The 23013-nt window shown below is 42.8% G+C and overlaps 1 protein-coding gene across 8 annotated transcripts in view; it reads left to right on the forward strand.

Annotated features, from left to right (window-relative positions):
* shank2 (SH3 and multiple ankyrin repeat domains 2) overlaps positions 1–23013 on the forward strand; it is a 165044-nt gene that overhangs the window by 91382 nt on the left and 50649 nt on the right. For all 8 annotated transcript variants that reach the window (XM_023332072.1, XM_023332074.1, XM_023332075.1 and 5 more), the window contains 3 exons: positions 5929–6352; positions 17827–17966; positions 19792–19905. In XM_023332072.1, coding sequence (XP_023187840.1) covers positions 5929–6352; positions 17827–17966; positions 19792–19905 — 678 coding nt within the window. The remainder of the gene's footprint in view (positions 1–5928; positions 6353–17826; positions 17967–19791; positions 19906–23013) is intronic.

The raw sequence follows: 23013 nt of genomic DNA on the forward strand, positions 1-23013 counted from the left end.
CAAATGTTTGATTATAAAGTCAAATCCTGCAGCTTTGGTCCAGATATTTCATCCGGACTTTCTCCCCTCTTCATGGGTGAGAAAGCAGGGAGGGAGGAAATGGGCGGGGCTACGTGCACGCGCTGGTGCGAGCGGAAGAGCGCGCGCTGGTTTTAAAGCAGGCAGCTGGTGGCAGCAGCAGGTGCGGGATGATGTGCGGGGCGCCGCGGAGGAGCCGTCGCTGCTGTCCGCGGTGCTGAAGCGGAAACTTCCGCCTCCTGAGAGTCCAGTCGGACCGGCAGCGAAGCGACCATGAAGTCCATCATTAATGCCTTAAAGAAGGAAGGTAAGCGGAGCCCCGCGTCTCTTCACGCACTTTCCGGAGCAGCTGGACGCGCAGAGTTGGCTCAACTTCAGCCGCCCAACCCAGCCGAACCGAACCGGACTGTGGTCCATTTAAAACACCAGCCGAGTTGATTTAGAGCGTCTCTGTCGGGATGTGGGAAGGTCGGCGCGGATTTCCGAGGCGGCGGCGGCAGGGGAGCAGTTTATAGGTCAGAGATGGAAAATGGGACTCCGGCTCAGTGAGAACACCGACATAGACCCGAACAGAACCGGAGCAGGACCCGAACAGAACCGGAGCAGGACCAGAGCAGCCCGTCCATCTGGCTGTGTGTGAAACAAAGCTGGCAGGGTCGCGTTTTCTCTCCTTAATGAAAGCAGCAGCAGAGCTGATTATTCTAGATATTTGATGATGTTATAATATTCTATGTTAGGGGGAATAAATTGGTCTAGATGTGCAGCTGAATATGATCCATCCAGGAAACAACCTTATGAGAAACTGATCCAGAAAAGCCTCCCTTGTAAATATTCCCTTTCTGCAACAGGAAATGTGTCACTGACAATTTAAACTCCATTTTTGCTCCATTTTCCTGCAGAGTTGCAGAAGTTGTTCTCCAGGTTTTTTAATCCTTAAAAACATGAAGAATTTCAGATTTTACTCTAAATAAAGTTTAACTCTTTGGCTTTTTCTTGGTTTGATGTTAAATCGTGTTGTTGAGGAAACTGAGAACTGTGAGCGTTTCTCCTGGTTAGTTGAGATTCCAGGAACTTCTGAATCATCAACACGTTGCGTCAGCGCTGACATGCTACTAACAGATAACCAAGTTACCCATGAGTCATCTCATGAATGCAAATCACTGCATTTATTAAATTAAATCACCGAGTCGTCATTCCTCAGTAGAAACTCATGAGGACAGAGTTAAAGGATCTTTAAAAACCATCTTTAAATTAAAATAATCGTTATTAATCTCTTTAACCTGGTGTGGTTGTCAGTAAATTTCCTCGTCATTAAGCGTCTCCAGTGCAGCCATGTTGGTTCGCTGCTCTAAATGAAGGATGAATCAGAAAGTTGAGCTTCATGTGTTCATCGTTATCAGACCGACTGAGCTGGCCTCACCCAAACCCCACATGCTACTTTAAAACATTAATATTTTTAAAGAGAGATGAATGTGTTAATGCATGAAGGGAGAAGATTGATGAAAGGGTGTGGAGGATGAGTGTGATGAAGGGCTTAGAGTAGAACAACAGCAATGAGTCAGAATAGGACAATGACTGGGAAAAGGACATTTAAGGTGGGATGGAAAGTGGTTGTAAAATGATGAAGATGATGAATGGGTTAAAAAGGAATAAAGATAAATAAGAGAAGAAAGATGAAGAGGGGATGTTATGAGGCATGGGGGGATGAGTGGGATGAAGACTGATAGTAAAGAATCAATAATAGTGGTTTATAAATGAGGATGAGGGAGATGAGTGGGATCAATTGGATCATAAGGATGGATGAAGAGGGCTGTGCAGTGGCGCTGTTGGTAGGACTGCCTTGCAGCAAGAAGGTTCTGGGTTCGATTCCCAGCCCGGGGTCTTTCTGCATGCAGTCTGCATGTTCTCCCAGTGCATGGTGGGTTCTTCCTCCCACAGCCCAAACACATGACTGTCAGGTTAATTGGTCCTAGGTGTGTGTGTGTGTGGGGGGGGGGGGGGGGTTGTTTGTCCTGTCTGTCTCTGTGTTGCCCTGCGACAGACTGCGACCTGTCCAGGTGACCCCGCCTCTCGCCAGCAACGTTAGCTGGAGCAGCAGCGCCTCCTGTGTTAGAAATGGATGGATGGATGAAGAGGATTAATCAAATGGTTAGAGACCAGGTGGTCGTGTAGAGGATGAGTGGGATGAAGAGTCTTAAAGATGAGTGTATAAATGAATTTGTACAGACGGATGAGGAGGATGAGACGCTGTAAGGAGGAGGATTAAAACTTTGGTTTTAAACAGAGGAGAGTTGAATCGATGGGGTATTTTATTTTAGTTAATAGATTAACGTTTATCATTTACTTTTAAATTAAATGTTCTTTTAAACAGTCGGCTTTTTGCCACATTGCAGTGAAAGTAGCTGGATGACCAATATTTCTATCTAACTGGATCACGCTGCCATCTTTGAAATGTAAGTTTTTGTTTTTATGAAATCTTGTTTCTGTTCTCCATGGTGGGACTTTCTCCAGAGTTTGGTTTTACAAATGACTCATAAATAATAAATCCTGTTTGTGCAGCTAAAACTTGTTAATGTAGAATAAACGAATCCAAAAGCCTTCCTGACATTTCCTTTAATCCCAGCTGAAGTTGACAGTGAGGTGACGGGAGGCGAACAGAGCCGTCTGCTGTCAGAGTTAACCACCGCCTGTCAGCCGCCGTCACGCCGCAGCCTCTTTGTCTCCAACATTAACGGCACAAAAGGTTGGACTGATTATCAAAAATATGAACCTCCCATATCGACAGCTGTAAACTACGGTTCAACAATTACACTTTTTCACAGTTTCTTTATAATAAGCCTGATCGTTAATTATGTTTTATGTGTCGTTAAAGTTTTTTAAATCGTGTTTAGTAATTATCTGTATAACACTAAAGTCAGACTGTGAGTTATCATTTAATCTCTTAAATCCAACCAAATCAGACCAGAATCAAATGTTGAAATGTAATAATTAATTAATAATTTGAACAATTATAACTTTAAATAGATTTAGTTCCGATTTTAAAACTAAAAAATATCCTGTGAGGATATTAGAGTTGATCCAAAGTGTTTGGGGTTTGAAAAGTCACACAAACAAAAATGAAGGTTATTTATTGCCACAATTTGAAACTAAACATTTAGCTTGCTAACTAATTGTTTAGTTTGAAACTAAATACTTAACTTCAAACTAAATGTTCAAAGTTAAATATTTAACTTCACACTAAATGTTTAGCTTGGAGCTAAATATTTCAGATTTATTTAGTTAGCCAGCTGAATGTTTAGTCTGAAGTTAAATTGCTAATTAAATATTTAGCTTCGTACTAAAATTTAGCTCTAACTAAAAAGTAATTCCAGCAGTTCTGGAGGCTCTGAGGTCCTGGGTTGTTGGAGATTTTCCTGCTGACTGGCTGAGCAGGCGGTGACTGTCAGGATATCTGGAAATAACAACCTGGTTTCTGCTTAATTCCGTATGAAAACCGTCCAACATTTTCTGAAGGTTTCAGATCAAACTGAGTCTTTGCTGTCGGACTCAGCCAGGCTGATTTCTGCTCTGCAGGATTTTCTTCCTGCAACTGTTTGATTCAGAAAGCCTCCAGTTATAGAGGGTCTATAAAGCTTTGTCACACGGTGTGTGTGTGTGTGTGTGTGTGTGTGCGTGTGTGCGTGTGTGTGTGTGTGTGTGTGCGTGTGTGTGCGTGTGTGTGTGTGTGTGTGTGTGTGTGTGTGTGTGTGTGTGTGTGTGTGTGTGTGTGTGTGTGTGAGCCCTGCAGTGAACCACTTTAAAATGAAGAATAGCTCTGTGTCACTACCTGTATTTTGTTTCCTGCAGGACAAACTGAAACCTGGCTGATGGTTCATGTTTACATGATTCAGTAGAAACTTTAAAAACTGGTTCAGGTCTGCAGAGCCGTGAGATGAAGGTTTTCTCCTGCTGCTCTGATCAGGCCTCCAGGTGAAACCACATCACAGCGTTCAGTTAAATGTCTCTGAACGACGTTAACGGCTCATTTTTCAGTTCTGTCCCACCACAAAACTACGTTTTATCAACTGAGCTGGAGGTTTTATTGATGCTGCAGCGGCGCGTCACCGTTCAGGGTTATGATTATGTGTAATGTACGTCTATATTTTGCTGATTAGAATCAATTTTACTAGAAAGAGGAACACAAATCCTTTTCATATTTCTTCTCTAAACTGAATTCCCTGATCTGAAATCTGATGAATCTTAGCAGCCTGGGTTTTTATTTATTTGTATAAAAAGTTGGAAAATAGCTTTACTTTGTTGTCCTCTTGACTTATAGAGATTATTACTTTCAGGACTCTGAGTTTAATCAACCATATAATCTGAATAATTTTATTTTCTTTGTACTGTTCCTGTGTTTTTTATTTCCAGATAAAATGTATCATTTAGCTTTAGCATCTCGTACCCTCCAGACTCCGTCATTATGTTCTTGGTTTTATGTTTGGGTTCAAATGTGGGTCATGAAAATTCAGCCAAGGAATTTCTCTAAAAAACTACGACATATTTAATATTTCCTCAGTGTCTTTTTGAGACTTTGTCGTCTTCCTGGAATTTGTCCTCAGGTTGGACAGCCGGTCTCCAGACTGCTGGACTTTAATCTGAAGGGACGAATCTTCAGACTTATGAATTTTGCAGGATTCTTACACACGGTGAATCAAAAGCCGATCAGGTGTCCGTGGAAAAACGCAGGAGATTTTTCTGCTGTTTCTGGGACGATGGGAGCATCTCAAACGTTCAGCTTGTTGCTCACTTCAGAGAAGCAGAAACCTTACGACTTTCACGCTGCAGTAAAGACAAACTGACGATTCTTTCAACAACCTGATCTGAGTTTCGAAATGCATGTTGATGCGTTTTTTGGCGAGCAGCATGGAGCCGCAGCCTGAGGAAGCGGCTCTGAAATGTGAGAACTCATTAGCCGTTCGCACCTCGTCCGCACGTCTGCAGCAGACGGAGGGAGGGAGCCTCACATGTTAGTCTGATGATGATGATGATGATGATGATGATGATGATGATTACTCATCGATTCCCCTTCAGATGACCGAGAGCAGAAGCTTCAGAGATGAGCCTGGCTCTGGTACCAGTTCTGGTTCTGGTTCTGGTTCTGTCCAGGCAGGCGAAGGGTTAAAACTGATCTGATCCTGATAATCGCTGTGATGATGCTGAGACGAAGAGCAGAGCAAAATCAATAACTAATAATCAGTTAGTCACACCATTTATTCAAATCAAATCAATCAACCAAAATGTGTTAAAAGTTTGTTATCAAGAAAAATGTATCATGACAGAATTAAATGTGTTTTTACAGAACGGCATGAAGTCCAGATCCAGAACTCATTTCTTCATTCTCACTTCGCTCAACATCTGGAGTATAGACTCGGAGTAAAAACTATTTTATGGAGGAACAATAAACACAGAGCAGCAATTAAGTCAAAACTACAAAAGTATATAAACAATTTACATTTAAGATAAAAAAACAGACTTTCTTAGTCTGTGAATCTGTTTCACTCAGTCGCTGTGATTCTGTGATTGTTTTCCTGTGAATCAGAAGAATCTGGTTTCTTTCCAGTCTGAACTCCTGCAGCAGAACCACCTGCAGCTCAGGTCGAACAATCACTTGTGACCCGGTCGATGTTCCCACCAATCAGCCTCCAGTCGAGTCAATAAACCTTCTAATTCTGTCTGCTAGAGTGGAAGTGAAATATGATGATAATGAACGTCTGTGGAAACATTGCTGGCAGCTGTCTGAGATGTTTTCCTCTGTGAACGATGAACTTCAGGTGGTTTAGAGAGACCTGCTCTCCTCCCAGGCTGAGCAGCTGATTCACAGATGTCAGTTTAGTTTTTCCTGTAGAGACTAACAGTGTGTTTTCCTTCCAGTGCCTTTCCGTGAGGCCCCAGCCTACTCCAAGCGCCGGCGGGGTCCGTCCTCTGGCAGCGGAAACGGCCAGTCCCCGTCCTCGCTGTCGGCGCCCCGGGTCCTCCTGCGCTCCAACAGCGACAACAACCTTTCTGTGAGCCAGTACCAGCAGCAGCAGCACGGTTCCCCTGGAAACTGGGCCCCCCATCTGCAGCAGCACCAGAGCCACCAACACCGGGCCCCCCAGCAGGGCCACGCGCAGCCTGGCTCCTCAGCTTTGCACCGCAGCCTGTCCCCCCAGCTGGTCCAGCAGATGCCCAGCGGCAGCCCCAATGGCAACGTGGTGGTCCGCACTATGGGGCGGGGGGCCAGGAGCCGCTCCCCCTCCCTCAGTCGGCTGGGCGAGGAGAGCCGGCGGGCTCAGACCGCACAGCGGCAGCCCAGGTGAGTCCAGAACGCCGCCTGGCAGCAACAGACTCTCTAGGATTATTCTGGGAATCTCTGGTTCCTTCAGCTGGAGTCTTTGGGATCTAGGGTGTTTCTATAGAGCTGCAGTCCTACAGTTAGGTCAGGTCAGAGGTTAAAGGTCACAGAAGAGAACGATAGGGAAGAAGAAAATAAGCAATATTTTCTCATATTGTGCAGCTCTGATATAAAGATGTTTCCATGTCTCCATTGGCACAAACATCTGTAGTATTCTACAGTTACTGGTCTTCAGACAAAACTTAAGACAGCAGTTATCATGTCCAGGTAATAATTCAGGATGTTTTCCATCTGATAATCCACTAGACTCGGTTCAATTAGGGATCAGAACTTCAACATTTGTTCACCTCCAGCTGCTGTGGCTCTTTTTCTCTCTGCTCTGAGTCAAATCAACCTGTTCCCCTCCTCGCCTGTAGGGGCGCTGCACTGAGAAGCACAAAGACCTTCAGAGTGCAACTTTCTTCTTCATGAAATGGAAAAAAAAATGTAGTTGGGTAATTTCCCTCCTGTCTTTGGCTAAAAACCAAGACACATTTCTCCTGCTAGCGCTAGGCTAGCACGTTGTTTGGGTTCCATTTACCCATAATGCCCTGCGCTGCAGTGCACTTACTGCTTTTGGGGCGGTCTCCGGTCTGCTTGTTTGTATTTGAACCTTTTCTGCTTCTGCTGGTTTCCAGGTAACGTGTTAAAGATTTCACAGACTGTGTGGCTAACACGAGTTTCAGGATCCGACCTCTGGACTTCATGAGGCGATGCTCTCCTGTGGTTCTGTTTGTCTTTGTTGAAGCCGTTTTTGCTTCTGAATGGTTGGAAATTCCTGAAACCCATCTGGAATAAAAAACTGGGAAAATTCAGCAGCTCTCCTGTCGGCTGCTGAATGCCTCCTTGTTCTTGGTCCTTATGAAGGTCAGAGCCGTTTAATGTTCTTCTGCTGTGATGAAGTGAGTCACCATCTGAACTTGAGGACATTATTTCTCATTCTATAAATACACACAAGAGACTTACTGCAGTATATTAATTATCTTTTAATATTTGTTTGTTATTTTTTGTAAACCTACATGTTTTGACTGTCACTTGCTGCCATTACACCTGAATTTCCCCACTGGGGAACAATAAAGTTATTATTATTATATTAATAAACTTACCTGCTTCAGTCTGTGAATCTCTGGTGCATAAAAATCCCATTCAGATTCCAGTCACCCCATAACGCGGCCGACTGGCGCAAACTTTCAGCAAACTGTGAAATGTGTTGGAAACACATCAGTCATGCAAACTCCTAACGCCAAATAGTTGTTTTTATCCCGAGCTAAAAGCAACAAAAAATTCAACCACAGGAAATAGAAGAAAAACAGCAAACATAAAACTGACTAAAAAGTTAGCTATGCTAACTCTAAAGCACTGATCGTCATTAGTTCTGCTAACGTTAAGCTCCTATTCCAACACAGACCTTAGCAAAAGCGAATTCTAAGCTGCTAAGTTCAACCATTTTCATAGGTAGCAAAGTCACCAAAAAAGCTAATGTGCTAAATAAAACAATCGCTGTGCTATTAGCGCATTAGCAGAAGTGTTCCTATCAGTGAACGCTGCAAACTCCCTCCACACAAAGGAAGTCCTCCAGACCACTAGGTGGAGTCTGGAGCAGGTTATGGTACCTATAATATTTAACTATCCAGTTTAATAATTAGCTCTAAATTGAGCATTCAGTTGAGAGCTAATTATTTAGTTTGCAAACAATATTTTTTTGTGAACAAAATATTTAGCTAGTTAAATATGAAGTTTGCCAGTTACACATTTAACTTGCTAACAAAAGCGTGGAGCTAAATGGTTACTTTGTAAACTAAATATTTAGCGTTCTTATTAAATATTTAGTTTGAAACTGTGACATAGATAAATGAATAAATAATGTGGTGAAATATTAACCCCATTTTTTCATCTCATTACAGACTAAAAAAGCCAAAGTATTAACTTCTGATGCGTAACTAAACATTTGGTTTGAAAGCTAAGAGTTGTAAGTAATAAAGTTAACGGTGCAAAGTGGCGATCGAGTAACAGAGGCAACATGATGTTTAACAGCCAGGGCAACTGATCTATGTTTGTTTGTTTTTTTTTCATTTTTTCCTCCGAAGAGTTTTTGCGGCGCTAGTGGCTCGTATTTTTTGTACAGTAGGCAGACAGGAAGGAGGGAAGACATGCGGTAAAGGTCGTTGGGACCGGGAGTCGAACCCGCGACGTCCGTGTTGAGGACTAAGGCCTCCAAACGTGGGGCGTGCTAACCCGCTGCGCCACCACAGGACGCCCCAACTGATCTATGTTTGATGCACCAAGAGATAAAGAATCACTTCTGATATAATATTTTTGTCAATATTATGAACACAAACCAAAATGACAAGAAAACCATTTTGAAATAAATCCTCACCACTCAGACAAACACACACTGAGCCGCTGTGTACGCTTTAGAGCTGATGCTCTTCTGCTTTCTGTTTAACTGTTCAGTCAGGATTTCCTGCTGGTTCAGATTTTTTTTAAAAATAATCAGGTTTTCAGGTCAGATTTTACTATGAAAGATAATTACCTCGAGGGATCCATAACCGTTCCTCATGAACGAAGTAAAAATGCTCCAAAATGTCACAAATCCTTCATTAACAGCAGAATTAATATTTGTTTTAACAACACAAAATGATACAAATGAACTTTCTCACTCTTGCTTGTTCATTTTTAGGATATAAAATATAAAATCCATAAAAGGAGAAGGTTTTTCCTGTAGTAGCTATTTTTGGTGGTGGGTTGTTTCTTCGTCTACTGTACCTACAGTATTCACCCCCCATGGCTTCCTCTGGGAAACGTGCCACCGCAAAGACTCCACTGTAGCTACAGCAACGGTTGCCATGGCTGCCTGGTTATGGGATGCCTCAGATGCTACATGTGGATGTATGCATGCACAGGTTCATTCAGAAACCTGCTCAGCATCTGTGCAGCAGACTGTGACACGCGGCGGATAAACGATGAGAGAATGACGTAACTGTCAATCCAGATTAAGACACCTGATCCCTGCTTCCTCCTCCTCCTCTTCCTCCTCCTCTTCCTCCTCCTCTTCCTCCTCCGCTCTCCTGGCAGATGGGTGCACTCGGATCGCTGCCCACTCTCTGTAGCTCACAGTTCTCATACGTTCCTTTACATTAAGGTGTGAGAAGAGGATGATGGAGGAAGCTGCAGTCGTCGTCTGACTTCTGTGCAGTTCTGCGTGTTTCTGTCTGACTCGGCTGTAAAGCAAAGTGAACAGCAGTCAGAAAGTTGTAGGTTTGATTCCAGCTTCACGTGATCCGGGTATCGCTGTACGAACGTGTTTCTGTAAAAGACTCTGTTCGCTTTTCCAACACCGAGAGTCAAGTTGGTCATTAAAAACGGCTTCTTCATTTACTGTCTGTTTTTATTCTGTTTTTGTGAAGGATCATCATTCATGACGACCTTTAAACTAGAGCTGGAGCTAATGATTATTTTAGTTCTTTAAATAGGAAAATAAAACTTGTATTGATGCCAGAACACCGTTCCTTTAGAAGTGCATGTGAAAAGCTCGACTTGTTCTGCTTCCTTTAACACCATTTTAATGCAGGACTGATCTGTTGACTGTTTTTTCAGGTACAACCGATTTACAGAAAAATATGGGTTTTTTGTAGATTCCTGAATTAGTTGATTATTTCAATAATCATTTCTTCATCATTAATCCATTTAATCATTTAACCTAAATTTAAACCTCATAAATTATTCCCAGAATCGCAGCTGTAGTTTATTAACACTGTTAAAAATAAACGGCGCTTGTGAACGCTACAGCCCCGATCAGCTGATCTCCTTCTCACCAGCAAACGGGAGCCAAACAGCTTCTGGAGGACGACTGGTTGAGCCCAGCTGGTGGAAATAAACAGCTGAATCTATGATGATAATCGGACCGTGATGATTTGAGATCAGTCCGATCTGTGGTTCTGTGGTTCTGTCTCGGCGTTTCAGGCGGTCCATGTGGAGAAACCGTCAGTCTGAGCAGAAAACATGAATCCAGATGGGATCCCGGTCGCCTGATTGGCTGACTGGCATCAGCATGGACTGGTTGCACTGAGGGAACAGGAAACTGTGTTAGTGTGACCTTTGACCTCGATTCCAGAGTTTCTGCTGCTTCTCTCATTGAATTGATGAAAACAAACCAAACTGTGGAGTTTTAAACCTGGTTGTGATTGAAACTCTGTTTACGTTTGTGATGGTGGGACCTGAAAGGCTTTTCCTGGGATTCTGACAACTTCTACCAGTTATACTGGAGATGCCTCTGCTATTAACATGCAGTTTTTTCCTCCGTTATCATGTGGTGGAAAGATCATTTCTTCTTCCCCACTTTGAAGAGAGGTTAATCGAAATGAAAATGAAAACCAATAAAAAGAATAAATTTCCAAAGTGTTTTGTTGGAAAACATTTGGTTTTGACTTCAGACATTCGTTGTTTTCATCAGTTGTTTTTTGTTATATTTTCTTTCTTATTACACTTCTTTCTCACCTCCTACAGATCAACAGATAAACTCTTTATAATCACATAATGCAAGATTTAAACCTACATGATGTTTGGATGCGTTTCATTTTTTATACCAACTGAAAATGGTGTGAAAAGCTGCAGAACGTCCCGAGTGAAATGGACGCCTTGCTTTAGTCATAAATTCTGACTTTTTCTGCTCTCTGAAATCAGAGAATTACTTTTTTTTTTGCTACAGCAGATAATTGAAAATACATCTGAAAAAATAAAAACATATCAGACTGAAGCATTAATTTAACCAAGAAAATGTGTGGATGTGAATCAGGCTGATTGAGTGAAGATGTCCACATCCTTCATCCTGGATTAGATTAGATCTCTGATCTCTGCAAAAACATCTACTGTAAATTTGTGCAGCACTTTTTTATTTTACATGTCAGATCTGGAAAACTGCAGAATTATCCCAAGAAACAAACGTCATTCCATGTCCTCCCATTAAGCTATGAAGGAAATAAACCTTCACAGCTGTTTGTCCTGTTTGGTTAAAATGCTGAACGGACCGAGTCTCACGTCCTCCTAATCGGTTCTGCAGCAGTTGTACAGGAAGTGCTGTACACACAACCTTAGTTTGATGCTTTAATGTGTCTGTATGCAGCTGACAGCAATAACCAGAGCAAAACTTTGCTATTTTTAGATCATGGAGGACAATAATACATCATTATTGCCCAGCCTTACATGAAGATATGCAGATTCTGTCTCAGGTCCAGAACAAAATTCAGAACCAAGGAAAAGTCCGAAGATTCTTTTATATTTCACCCAAAATCCTCAGATACTATTTAATAACAAACTAAGTTAAGCTGAAGTCTATTTTCCTGATTCCCATCTGAGTTTTTAAGTCCATAAAGTTCCTGCCTGTGTTCGCTGATGGTGTTCGGATAGTTGGAGTTGTGTGTTTCGGCCTCATCAGCATGTTTGCAGAAGTTTTAATGAACCCATCGTTCCTGATTGCCGTGGCGACCGTGCTCATGCTGTCGGTAACTGACAGATTAATCCGTCCTGAGCCGCCTGATGTCCTCCAGAACCAGGCAGCAGATAGCAGCTCTGCTACCACCGACGTTCACCGCCGTTTATGTCTCTGTTTTTACCCCAGCTGTGGATTAATTTGGCATCTGAGCAGCTGCTGATCGTCTGTTTCAGTCGACACGTTGTGTTTAAGGTCTGCTCTCTGGGAATGTGCATGCTGCTGATAAGGACAAACACACGGATCAGCAGGAACGATGCTTCTCTCACTGGCAGTGAGTTGAGATGACAGAAAAAATGTGACGCAGTTTAACACGTGTGTCAGCTGACGTTTAAACCGACCGGAGAAAATGGATCCGGATGATTAATTTATGCTACTGGAAGCCGCTTCTGTCACTGCTGGATTCTCCTTAAAGCTCAGAAAAAGACGGCCTACTGGGTGATAATTATAAAACAGAACATTATTACCAATGTAGGTCTGTAACCTAATCACTCCTCGCCTATCAGGGTTAGATATCAGGGACATTTGAAGCTGCGGTTCTGCTCAGCTTCTGCTGGCCCACTTACAGAAACCAGGCAATTAGTGACAGAGTTCACCACATTACAGCATCTCATTTCTTTATTATTGGAATAAAAACAAGAAAATCCTTCACATTTTCTGTCCTCCTGAGTCAAAACACTGTTAAAAACACGAGGCTCTGCTGTACTAAACTTGTAGGCTCATTATTTACACCAACCATTTAACTGAATTGTTTCATATGAAGCATTTTTTGTTGCTTATTTCACCCAACAGCAGAAAGCTGCAAAAAGAAGAAAAACTAGGTTTGCATGATAAATCGCATTAGCAACTTTATCAGACGGTGTTGACATTGTTCAACATATTGTATCAAAACCATAAATAAAACTGGACCAACTGATGTTTATCTCCAGGGTGTTGGTCATGGACACTATGGCACTGCTAGTTAAAGAGTTAGATTAATGCTAACCATTAATCAGCATTAAGTGTTTTCACTTAATGCTGTGAAGTTTGTGTTGAATGAGGTTGGATTTATTTATTTATTTATTGACTCTGTAAAATCCATTAAATTCTGATCAACCTCAGAATAAAAGCAGTTTAGATGTAACGCTGAGATCTTGTCAGAATCTCCCATAATTCCCTCTTTTTTTCTTCCAGTCTTTGTTTTGCCCCCCGCCTCGCCCGGCCGCCGCCCACACATGACAGCCTCTCTGTGGCGTTCCCTGCGCTCCCACTCAACATGTCACACGGCCTCATGTGAGCCCGCAGACCCGCTTTCTCTCCGCGCCCGCTCCATCCACCCAGCGCTGACAGCTGTCAGTAACCCCTCTGGGCGCCATGGCAACCGCCTCCCAGCTCGCCGTGGTGAGAAACGAGACGTGTCCTCCGTGTCAGGACGGGCCGGAGGTTTGGCTGTTTCTGCTCGGTGTGACTCATAAAGATCTCGCCGTTAATATTCTGTGATTTCACCAGAGACGGCCGCGCTCTGCGCCGCGCTCTGCGCCGCGCCGCGCCGCATCGCGTCGCCTCGCTGCTTCTGCTGCGCAGAACTTCATTAAGAAATCACGGTTTGAAGAAATTCTGCAGTTTTATTGCAGCACAAACCCAATTACAGCGCGGAGCAGATTTCCTCTGCGACTTTAATGCGATTATGAAATTCGCCTGATTTGATTTGATTGGGTCATAAAGTAATATGAAGACGACACGTTCGCTCAGAATACAGAAAATACAATCAGCAAAGACGCAGAGCCTGGAAATTATATTCTCAGATTAAAAACCAACATCAGGACAGAAACAGGAGGCGGTTAAACTTTACAGGAAGACATGAAAGTGAGATGCAGAGGGACCCATCAGAGTCCAGCTGTGTTCGGTTTGCCCAGATGTTCCCTGAAGGCCTCACAGGTTTGTTGGTTAGACAGAGAAGCAGTCGTGAGGAAACTCTGGAGGAGCTGCAGAGACTCCCAGCTCAGGTGTTGACAGAAAACTTCACAAATCCACAAATCTGACTTTTATGGAAGATTCATAAGATGAAAAGCATCATCGGAAGAACTTCCCAATAAAGGAGAAACAGAAAATTTCCAGACACATTTCTTTAAACTTTAAACGTTTTTTTTGAAAGTCGTCATTACTAATGATTTGTGTTTTTACTGCGTTCAGACCCTCCAGCTCAGTTCAGTTTGGTCTCTTTGTTAGTCTGGATTAACTGGAGTTCATCTAAACTAGGGAGAAATAATTTCCTGCTACCTGAAAGTATTCACACCCCTGTGAAGAGTAAATACTGAGTTTGACATTTCTGTCTAATTATGAAGATTTTAAATCTTCCACATGTTTCTGCTGAGAGGCAAAGAGGATCAAACACGATAATCAGATATTTTAACTGATTGTTTCAACTGGTTAAAATCGAAACACTTTAGATTCATTTTGTTGTCTTTTAGACGAGTGTGACAGCTCATCAGATAAATCAGATTTATAGCAGAAATCTGCTGCAAAAGTTCAGTTGTTCTATAAAAACTCCTCACGTCGAGGTGCTTACTTTGACTAGGCCTTGATTCTTTTCTTTTAAGCCGTTCTATATCTGCTGCTGTGTTTGGATCATGTTGTTGGACAGACTCAGACTCAGTCACACAGGTTTCTGATGAATAAAACAAGCCCACATCACCAGCCCTCCACCACCGTGCTCGGCTGTTAGCATCAGGTTTTTGACAGATTTTCTTTTTGTTGTTTGGTTGAACAAACTGAACACGGAGCTGCAGGTCCAGAATGTTTGCTGTGTTTTTGTTGAGCGCAGCAGCAGCGATGCAGACCAGGCTGCAGCTGCAGCTCAGGTCCTTTCACCATCTTTAATATAACTGTTGACATAACAATACTCTGTCCAATGCCAGATTATTACAGGTCATGTGTGGGTCATATTATGGGATTACAGCAGAAACATGAGGATTACATAATCCCTACACCAGCAGGTGGGGGTTGGTGTAACGTTTGATGAAAAAACTAATTCTGTGTAATTTAGCTTCATCTGAAACTGAATATTTTGTCATATTGAGTTTAATCAAGACACAAACATGTCAGAAAATCCAGAAAAGAAAACTTTATTATGTTGAGTTTTGTTTCAGAAACATTCAGGAAAACTATTTTCGGTGCATTTTTATCTTCAGTAGCTGCTGATTGGTCGATGGGGAATTATTGAAGATTGTTTTGTGGATCTTGAGGAGATTAAAGTTCCTGGGAGGCGTTGTGTGGAGGATTATGGTGAGGTCTGGAGTCTGTGATCAGCTCGGCTCGTTCCTGCTGCAGTTCGGGTTTCTATCCTCGTTCTGGTTCTCATGGACCGGATCTCAGGGCAGAGCTGATCAGAGCGAGGATGTGGTTCTGCTGCATGGAGGAGGAATAATCAGCTTCTGGTATGAACATTTCTCGTGTTTTAAGGTTTTCTTAATCCATCTCTGAAGGTTTAGTTCAGATTGTTAAACATTGTGACGTCAGCTGAGTTTAAAAATATAAAAACTGTTTTTAGTGATGCTGAAACCCAGAACATATCAGTCACCAGTTAGCAGTTCAGTTAGCAGTTAGCAGTTCAGTTAGCAGTTAGCAGTTCAGTTAGCTGCTCTGTTAGCAGCTCTGTTCTCAGGCAGTTAGCATCTGTCAGCCGGAGCAGCGAGGTGTGATGAGTGCTGGTGTCCCATCATGGCCGTACTGGATCCACCCTGAGGAAACTGGAACACCAGTACACCTCCCTGACTGACCGGGTTCTCTGACTCTCTGTCTCCTCCAACCCTCTAATTTTACCGCTGATCCTGTCTGATGCGTCGGACGCTTCGGCTACTGCCTGGGACACCGCTGCTCTTACGCCCTCTGGTGGCGGCTGTAGACATGTCAGCTGTTGGCAGACTTATAATTTATCTTCCCATCACTGACCTGCAAGACGGAGTATTAGTGTGTAAAACAAAATCATATTACCAGAACAGAACAACATTAAAAATCATAACATGAGAATGAAATTGTAATAATACAAGAATAAAGTCGTAATAATGTGACAAAGTTGCAGTATTAAGAGTATAAAATCATAATTTTATAATAACTTATATGCAAAAACTTAAAACGAGTAATGTTGAGCATCTTGTGAGGCTAACAAGACTTTAAAACGAAACGACTAAATCTATTAGAAGAAAGAATCACACCGACTAGATGAACTGGTCATGTCAGATCTTTATAACTCCATCAAGGCTGTTTTCTTATGAAAATCACTTTATTCTGCTAATATTATGTCTTATTCTGCTCCTAACAGAACTGCATGTGGAACCCAAACTGGTTCAGTAAACTGGACCGTTCATTGCTGTGTCCGTTCTGTCTTTGCTCGCCCCGTTTCTCCTTGTGTGTTGAACCTTTAATCTGAAATCGTTAGCAGAGCGGAGATCTGCAGCAGCGTGTTGTTTCTGCCTTCAATCCAAACACTCCTCACAGCTCCGTGTCACTTCCTGTGCTTCAGTGCAGAGTTGGCCTCTCGGTGGTAGGCGCTATTTCCAGCCGCTCGGAGTGCGGCTGCGGCTTTGTCCGTGGCTTTCCCTGGGAAAATGCGAGCAGTCTCAGTAGGTTCTGAATGGGGTTAGATCTCCAAAGGCCTGCAAACATTCGAGGAGGAGTGGAGTCTGCAGGACAAGGTGACCCACTTACTGCAAACAGTCCCTCCCTCCTGCTCTCCATCTTCCTCTTTTATTCTCCTAGTTTTCCTTCCTGCTGCCTCCTCTCTCAATCAGACCAATCAGATTGTTGTTCAGAACAACTTCTCCTCTCCTCTCCTCTCCTCTCCTCTCCTCTCCTCTCCTCTCCTCTCCTCTCCTCTCCTCTCCTCTCCTCTCCTCTCCTCTCCTCTCCTCTCCTCTCCTCTCCTCTCCTCTCCTCTCCTCTCCTCTCCTCTCCTCTCCTCTCCTCTTCCCACAGCATCACTCAGACGCTTTGAGCTCAGAAACAGCTTTTAGAATAAAGTATTTGTTCATTTCTGACTGGAATATGGCCAGTGACAGACAGCTTCAGCTGATTATCGGTCACATTGAGGCCATGTTTTGCTTCGGTGTTGTTATGAATACTAACCACTAAGTGGCGCTATGTCACCATGGTATCCTGCTGTATATGAATGAGAGTCTTAGAAACGTTGGAGGCGTTTTTAAAAGTAAACATCAATCCTTGGATCTGTTGCTGTCAGGTGAGACATTTTCAGCAGCTCTGTGGGTTCTGATGGGCTCTGTGGGTCAGAACCGGGTTCTGATTCTGTGAGGCGACAAAAGAAACAGACAAAAACAAACTAGAACCTGACTCAGAGATTCTGGTTTTTAATCTTCACAGGGTCTGCACACATTTTGACTCTCAGTGTTTCTCCTGTAAAGATTTTATTTTATTTTTTTTACTTTATTTAACTTTATTTATGATTTTATATAAATGAACAAACTTGCAAAACATATATAAACAAGTCAACATAACACAAAGAGTTACTTTTAAATCCCAGTCACCTCAAACTCCTCTCAAAAAATAAAAGATAGAAACATTTTGCTAAGTTTTTGGGATAAGAGATGCATCTAGATAAATTTAATAAGGCTCCCAAATTTTCAAATAAAATTTTTAGACAAAAAATGTTGTCTAAATGCAACTATTAATTTCTGAAAAGCGGGAGTCTGATTTCCATGACACTTCAGGGCACTTTGTACACAAGGCAACAAGCCAAATTTAATTTGTGTATTTTTTAGCGATTTCTGCAGTTTTGGATCTGGAGGAACATAAAGTTTTATGTTCAAGTAAGAAAGTCTCAAAGTGAAGTAACTGGTGTTGACGGTTTTGGCCCGTGTCCTCTAGTCTTGACCTTTTGACCCCTGTCCTGACCTGTTTGTGCCTCCTCTCTCAGCCCCAGCGGTCACGGCGAGGCGCTCGGCCCCAGGAGGAAGCTGTACAGCGCCGTTCCAGGCAGACACTTTGTGGTGGTTCGCTCTTACTCCGTCCAGGCTGAGGGAGAGATCAACCTCTACAAAGGCGACAGGGTCAAAGGTCAGTCAGCTTGTGGGAGATAGACTTTACCCTGACGCTGACGATAGATTTTCATACAATAAATGTATGAAAATCTAAGCTAATATTCCAAATTTGCATCCAGACAAACACAGATTTTAAGATTTTTTTTTCCTTTTGCTTTGAATTGTGTTTTCTGGATCAGAGATTTCTAGATGTCTTTGTTCTAAGTAAATGTGAATTATTACTGTGTGTAGAAAAGCAAAGTAAATTGTAAGAATCAGACCTTACGATCTCCAGCATGGCTGAAGAAACTCCAGAGAGGATAAGCAGGAAAACAATGTTTCAGATTTATTGAGATCATAAAAAGACGCTGTTGGAAAAGAACAATATGAGTTTAGAAATAAAGATACGTCTGGAAGAATAAATTAGTTTTAAATTTAGTTCTCACAGCTAAACTTGAGACACATTTGATAATTTTGGATGCAGGATAAAGATGCAACTTTATTCCTGTGAAGGTTGCAGAGAGAAGCTGACTGGTACAGAAGACGGAGCTAATCCTTAAAAACTGGACAAATAAGGAACAAAAATTTGTGAAGGGACAAAAGATAGGAGTGTGCGTTTGTTATTCAATGCCAGTTAGAGGAAAGTCTGAGGACTTTACAGAGACGAGTGGAGACAGCATGCAGAGATTCACAGGATGAGAGATGAATGTTATCTGGAAGAGGCTCCACTAAGACCTGGCTCTGCTAAGCCAAAGGATGAAGATTTCCATCCATGCATTAAGATTAAAAAAGATGGACGTCTTTCAGCTTTATTTTAACTCTTTCTGCCAGATTAACCTTTAACCTTTAAAGACTCAGCGTCGTGATGTCAGGAAAACAGAGGGTGTTCATTATTCATTAAATATGTCTACTGTGACATGAAGTTAAATAAAATTAGAAAATGAATTTAATTTTGGTTATTTAATGATTTATTTGACCTATTGGTTTTTCCATAATGAAATGATTATCCGTCATAAAACTGACACAGAGACATACATGGGTGTAACATGTCCACCGCGCTTTTCTCAGCCTTTACAACTGTTAAACCGTTGTTAGCATGTGGTAATGGTTTTTTCCGAGCCGTCTTTAAACACACCATTGTACAGTGACGTGCTGCAGAGCAGCTGTTGAGTAATGCTGGTCCACACAGATCATGTTAGCTAAGTGAAGGCTAGTTAATCCATGCTAATGTATCCTGTCAGGCTAGTTAGCAATAATGCTAATGTTGTTGTTAGCAGTGAAACAGTAAAATCAGCCATGCTGACGGTGATGTTATAGTATGTTGTATTATTGATACATGATGGGTCTCAATATGGCTGAATTCAGTACTTTAGCATTAGCTTCTGCTAAATACCATGTTGGTGTTAGCACAGCTAACGTTAGCAGTGGTGACCACTGCAGCTGATGTATCTGATTACCTCTGGATTGACATGCTGCTGTTGTATCAACCGTCCAGAACTCTCAGGTCTTCTGGTTCTGGTTCTGGTTTCTATCCCCAGATCCAGAACCAAACATGGAGAAGAAGCTTTCAGCTTCTATTTACCATGAATCTGGAACAAACTTCCATAAAAACAGCTGAAACTGTGAGTTCCTTTAAACGCAGGTCCAATCCCACCTGGTTAAAGTTGCTTTTCATTAAACTTAACTGGAACATTCAAATCATATCTGATGATTTTGATGATGGCATTTGATAATACGTAATAATATTGTGAAAAAAAGAGAAATGAACTCGACTTAACTTTGATCTGTTTGCTGGAACTTCATATTTTGAACTTTACTGTTTGAATGAAGTTTTTAATTTTTAATTTTTTTTCTCCCCCCAGTTCTGAGCATCGGAGAGGGGGGCTTCTGGGAGGGCAGCGCCCGCGGTCAGGTGGGCTGGTTTCCAGCCGACTGCGTGGAGGAAGTCCCGGCCAAGGCCACCGAGGAAAGGACCTGTGAGTAGCATCAGCTGGGCGGGTTGGTTCCAGTTCAGAACCATCATTCAGATTTTTCTCTGTGAATTTCTGTTCATAAATGAACTGAATGTTTTCATGAGTGGGAATGACAGCGGTAACTCCTGACCCGCTGATGCATGGACTCCACCAGACGCCGGAAGGCACCAAGATGTTAGCAGCAGATGCTAACCCTGGAAGTGTGAGGTGGGGGTGCAAAGAGTTGGACCCGTTCCCGAAAACTCGATTTCATAGAGATGTGGAGGATTTAGAGGCCAAATAAAAAACCTCAAGCTGTTTGTTTTTCTACTCGGAGCGTGATTGGTGTGTGACAGGGAGCTTCATGCTGCTAGCTGCTAGCTGAGGCCACAACCTTCAGGAAATGAAAGAGTGACCCAGAGTTTCCCAGCAGAACATTCTCCCTGGTCCACATCAGGTCGTTTCCTGACTGCTTTGCACTTTGCTGTTTTTCTGGAACGTTCCCTTAAAATATTTTGCACCAACTTCTGTCTCAGAGAGATTTACGCCCGAGCTGGAGTTAAGCACTCAGAACTCATTTGTGAACATTAACTTGCTAATCAAACATCTTAACGACTTAATTAGATCCCATAAAAACGTTTTGGTGTGTGACGGCACGTGGCCCGTGTTTCAGCTGCATGTGTGTCCTCCTCTCTGTCTTCCCGTCTCTCCCGTGTCCCTCAGGCTGCTGTGTGCTGAGCTTAGCGCTACATTGCCCTGCTAACTCAGCTGTGCTCTTATTTCCTATGGGTGGCAGCTAATGAACATTTCACGGCACGCTCCGTCCCCCGTAAACGTCCGCTTTGTGCTGTAAATCCTGACTGAAAATCTGCAGGAGATGTTTGAGATGTCTTCGGTCTCTCTGTCTGTTTTTTATCTGTTTTCCTGCTTTGTTTAATTATTGAGATTAGCACAAGGCGGACATCCTTCAGCTCTCTGGTCTAACTCTTCCCCCGGAGGAGCGCCAGCCATGTTCCGGGGCGTCTCTTGTTCTCTGGCTGTTTGCCTTCGTCTGTGTGGCTCACTTTAAAGTTTAACCCAAGGCCGTTGGCGCGGGAAAGCCTCCCTCATGCGGCGCCGCGTCCAAGCTGCCCCCAGGTCTGCCTGCAAAGAAAAGCCTGTCAGAAATGGGACCACAGTATGGCGTCCTGCAGAGAGCCTTTCAGAGGTGGCTTCAGTCGAACCCACGGGTCAACTGTGTGTGTGTGTGTGCAGGCGGGTGTGTGTGTGTGTGAGTTGTGCTGCCACATGCAGTCGTAAAGCAGTTGATCGATAATAATATAGATGGATGATTGTGATTTTCTATAAATTCATCTTTTACTGCAGCATCATAATCTGACAATAAACAGCTTTTATTTTCCTGCTTCCATTGATCCATTTCTCTTCAACATGGGAAACACAAGAGAACATGCTTCATAACAACCATTATACAACAGAAAAAACCTTGTGTCCTACCATCACAAACATAAACTGATAGAACAGGATTTCTTCCTTTGTTGCTTTATGTCAAACCATATAATAATAGAAAAATAAAATCTTATTATACACACAAATACATACAGTATGAACAAGGTTTGGTTGTTTGAGGCGACGATTTGCTGCAACAAACAAACGATGACCACTGTCAGGCACAGTGGAGGATGTGTGATGCTGTGGGACAGATTCCCCTCTAAAGGTCCTGGTAGGTTTGTTGGTGTGCAGAGTAAAACCAGGACATTCCTCATCGTTGGGTTTTTCAGCAGAACAAAGATCCTGACCGTCCGACGGTTTATCGTTTTCAAGCGGTTTGGTTCTCAGGACATCAGAGCAAACATGGCGGCACACTGTGGAGAAGACCTGAGGCAGTCGGATGGTTCTGACTTTCTGCAGATCAGATCCTGAGAACAAACCTCGTCTGTCTTCGTTTTTCCAGCTCTTTCCCATTTGGAACATTTTTCCTCTGGGATTTGAGTGTTGCTATAAATCTGCACAGGCAGCAGGATCTCCCTGCAGCGGCCCGACCCGATCTGACTCTGGACCCGCAGAGTCACAGAGCGGAGGGAGAAGCATGCCAATCTGACCGTTTAATGGCGGCTTCACTCGCTACGCTAGCTCCAGATAATCCAGGGAAACAAGCCGATTGCAGAAGAAATATTTAAACATTTAAAGCTGCCAGTGAGTCGTGTAATTATTCAATGCCTACATCATCATTTATTCATCAGGACTGGAGAAATGAAGTCCCTTTGTGCTCCGTCTGTAGTGAAGAGTTAGCGTGTTAGTGAGAGCTGCTCTGATGGAAACGGCAGCTCCGTCTAAATCCATGATGTTTCCAGTTTGACATTTTTAATGTTTCTGGAGTTTTTATTTGTACTTTTCCATCAGCCTCCGTCTTTCCCTCTCTCACAGAAATTCACACACGCTGATTTAAGTTAAAGGCGTTTAGCCTCTAATCCGTCTAATTGAATAGAAGTGATGCAGGCGGATTAAAGAACGCTTACACACGCTCCGGTTGGACTTCGGCTCGATTCAGAGGTCTGGAAACACGCAGAAGCAGAAGAACTCAGTTTAACATCAGGTTAGCATTCAACCTGGATCAGAAAGCAGCAGATTTACATTCATCAGTTTAATCTATTAGATTATTGTAGAGCAGCAGCCACTGGAGGCAATCTGACATCCGGAGGAAACGGTTCCTCTCTGGAGGAGAGGACTGACCTGCAGACTGGACTCCAGTCGTCTTGCTTTTATTTTCTTCCAAAGGAAAATCTACGGCTGCTGGAAGAAGAGAGAATATTCCTCCAGTTTGGACTGACCTGAACTCTGTTGAATTGTTTGTAGCAGCTGGAAATCTGAGATGATCTTTTCTAAAACCCAAAGCAGGAACAAATCCACTGGCTTAGCAGCAGAAACGAAAAAAGATCCCAGTTCAAACCCGACTCTGGGAAAAGTTTGTGTTCTTCCAGTCAATGTTTCATCGTTTTGGCAGGAATATCGTCTCCCGCCAACATCCATCATCCCTGGTTTAATCTGCATCATGTGAGGTTTCTGAGGAAGTTTTGCACAAACGAAACCTTTTAAAAGAACATTTTACTAGCTAAAAGCAACGACAGCATTCCT

This window comes from Xiphophorus maculatus, chromosome 4 (assembly GCF_002775205.1).
Source record: "Xiphophorus maculatus strain JP 163 A chromosome 4, X_maculatus-5.0-male, whole genome shotgun sequence".
In the NCBI taxonomy this organism is placed as follows: Eukaryota; Metazoa; Chordata; class Actinopteri; order Cyprinodontiformes; family Poeciliidae; genus Xiphophorus; species Xiphophorus maculatus.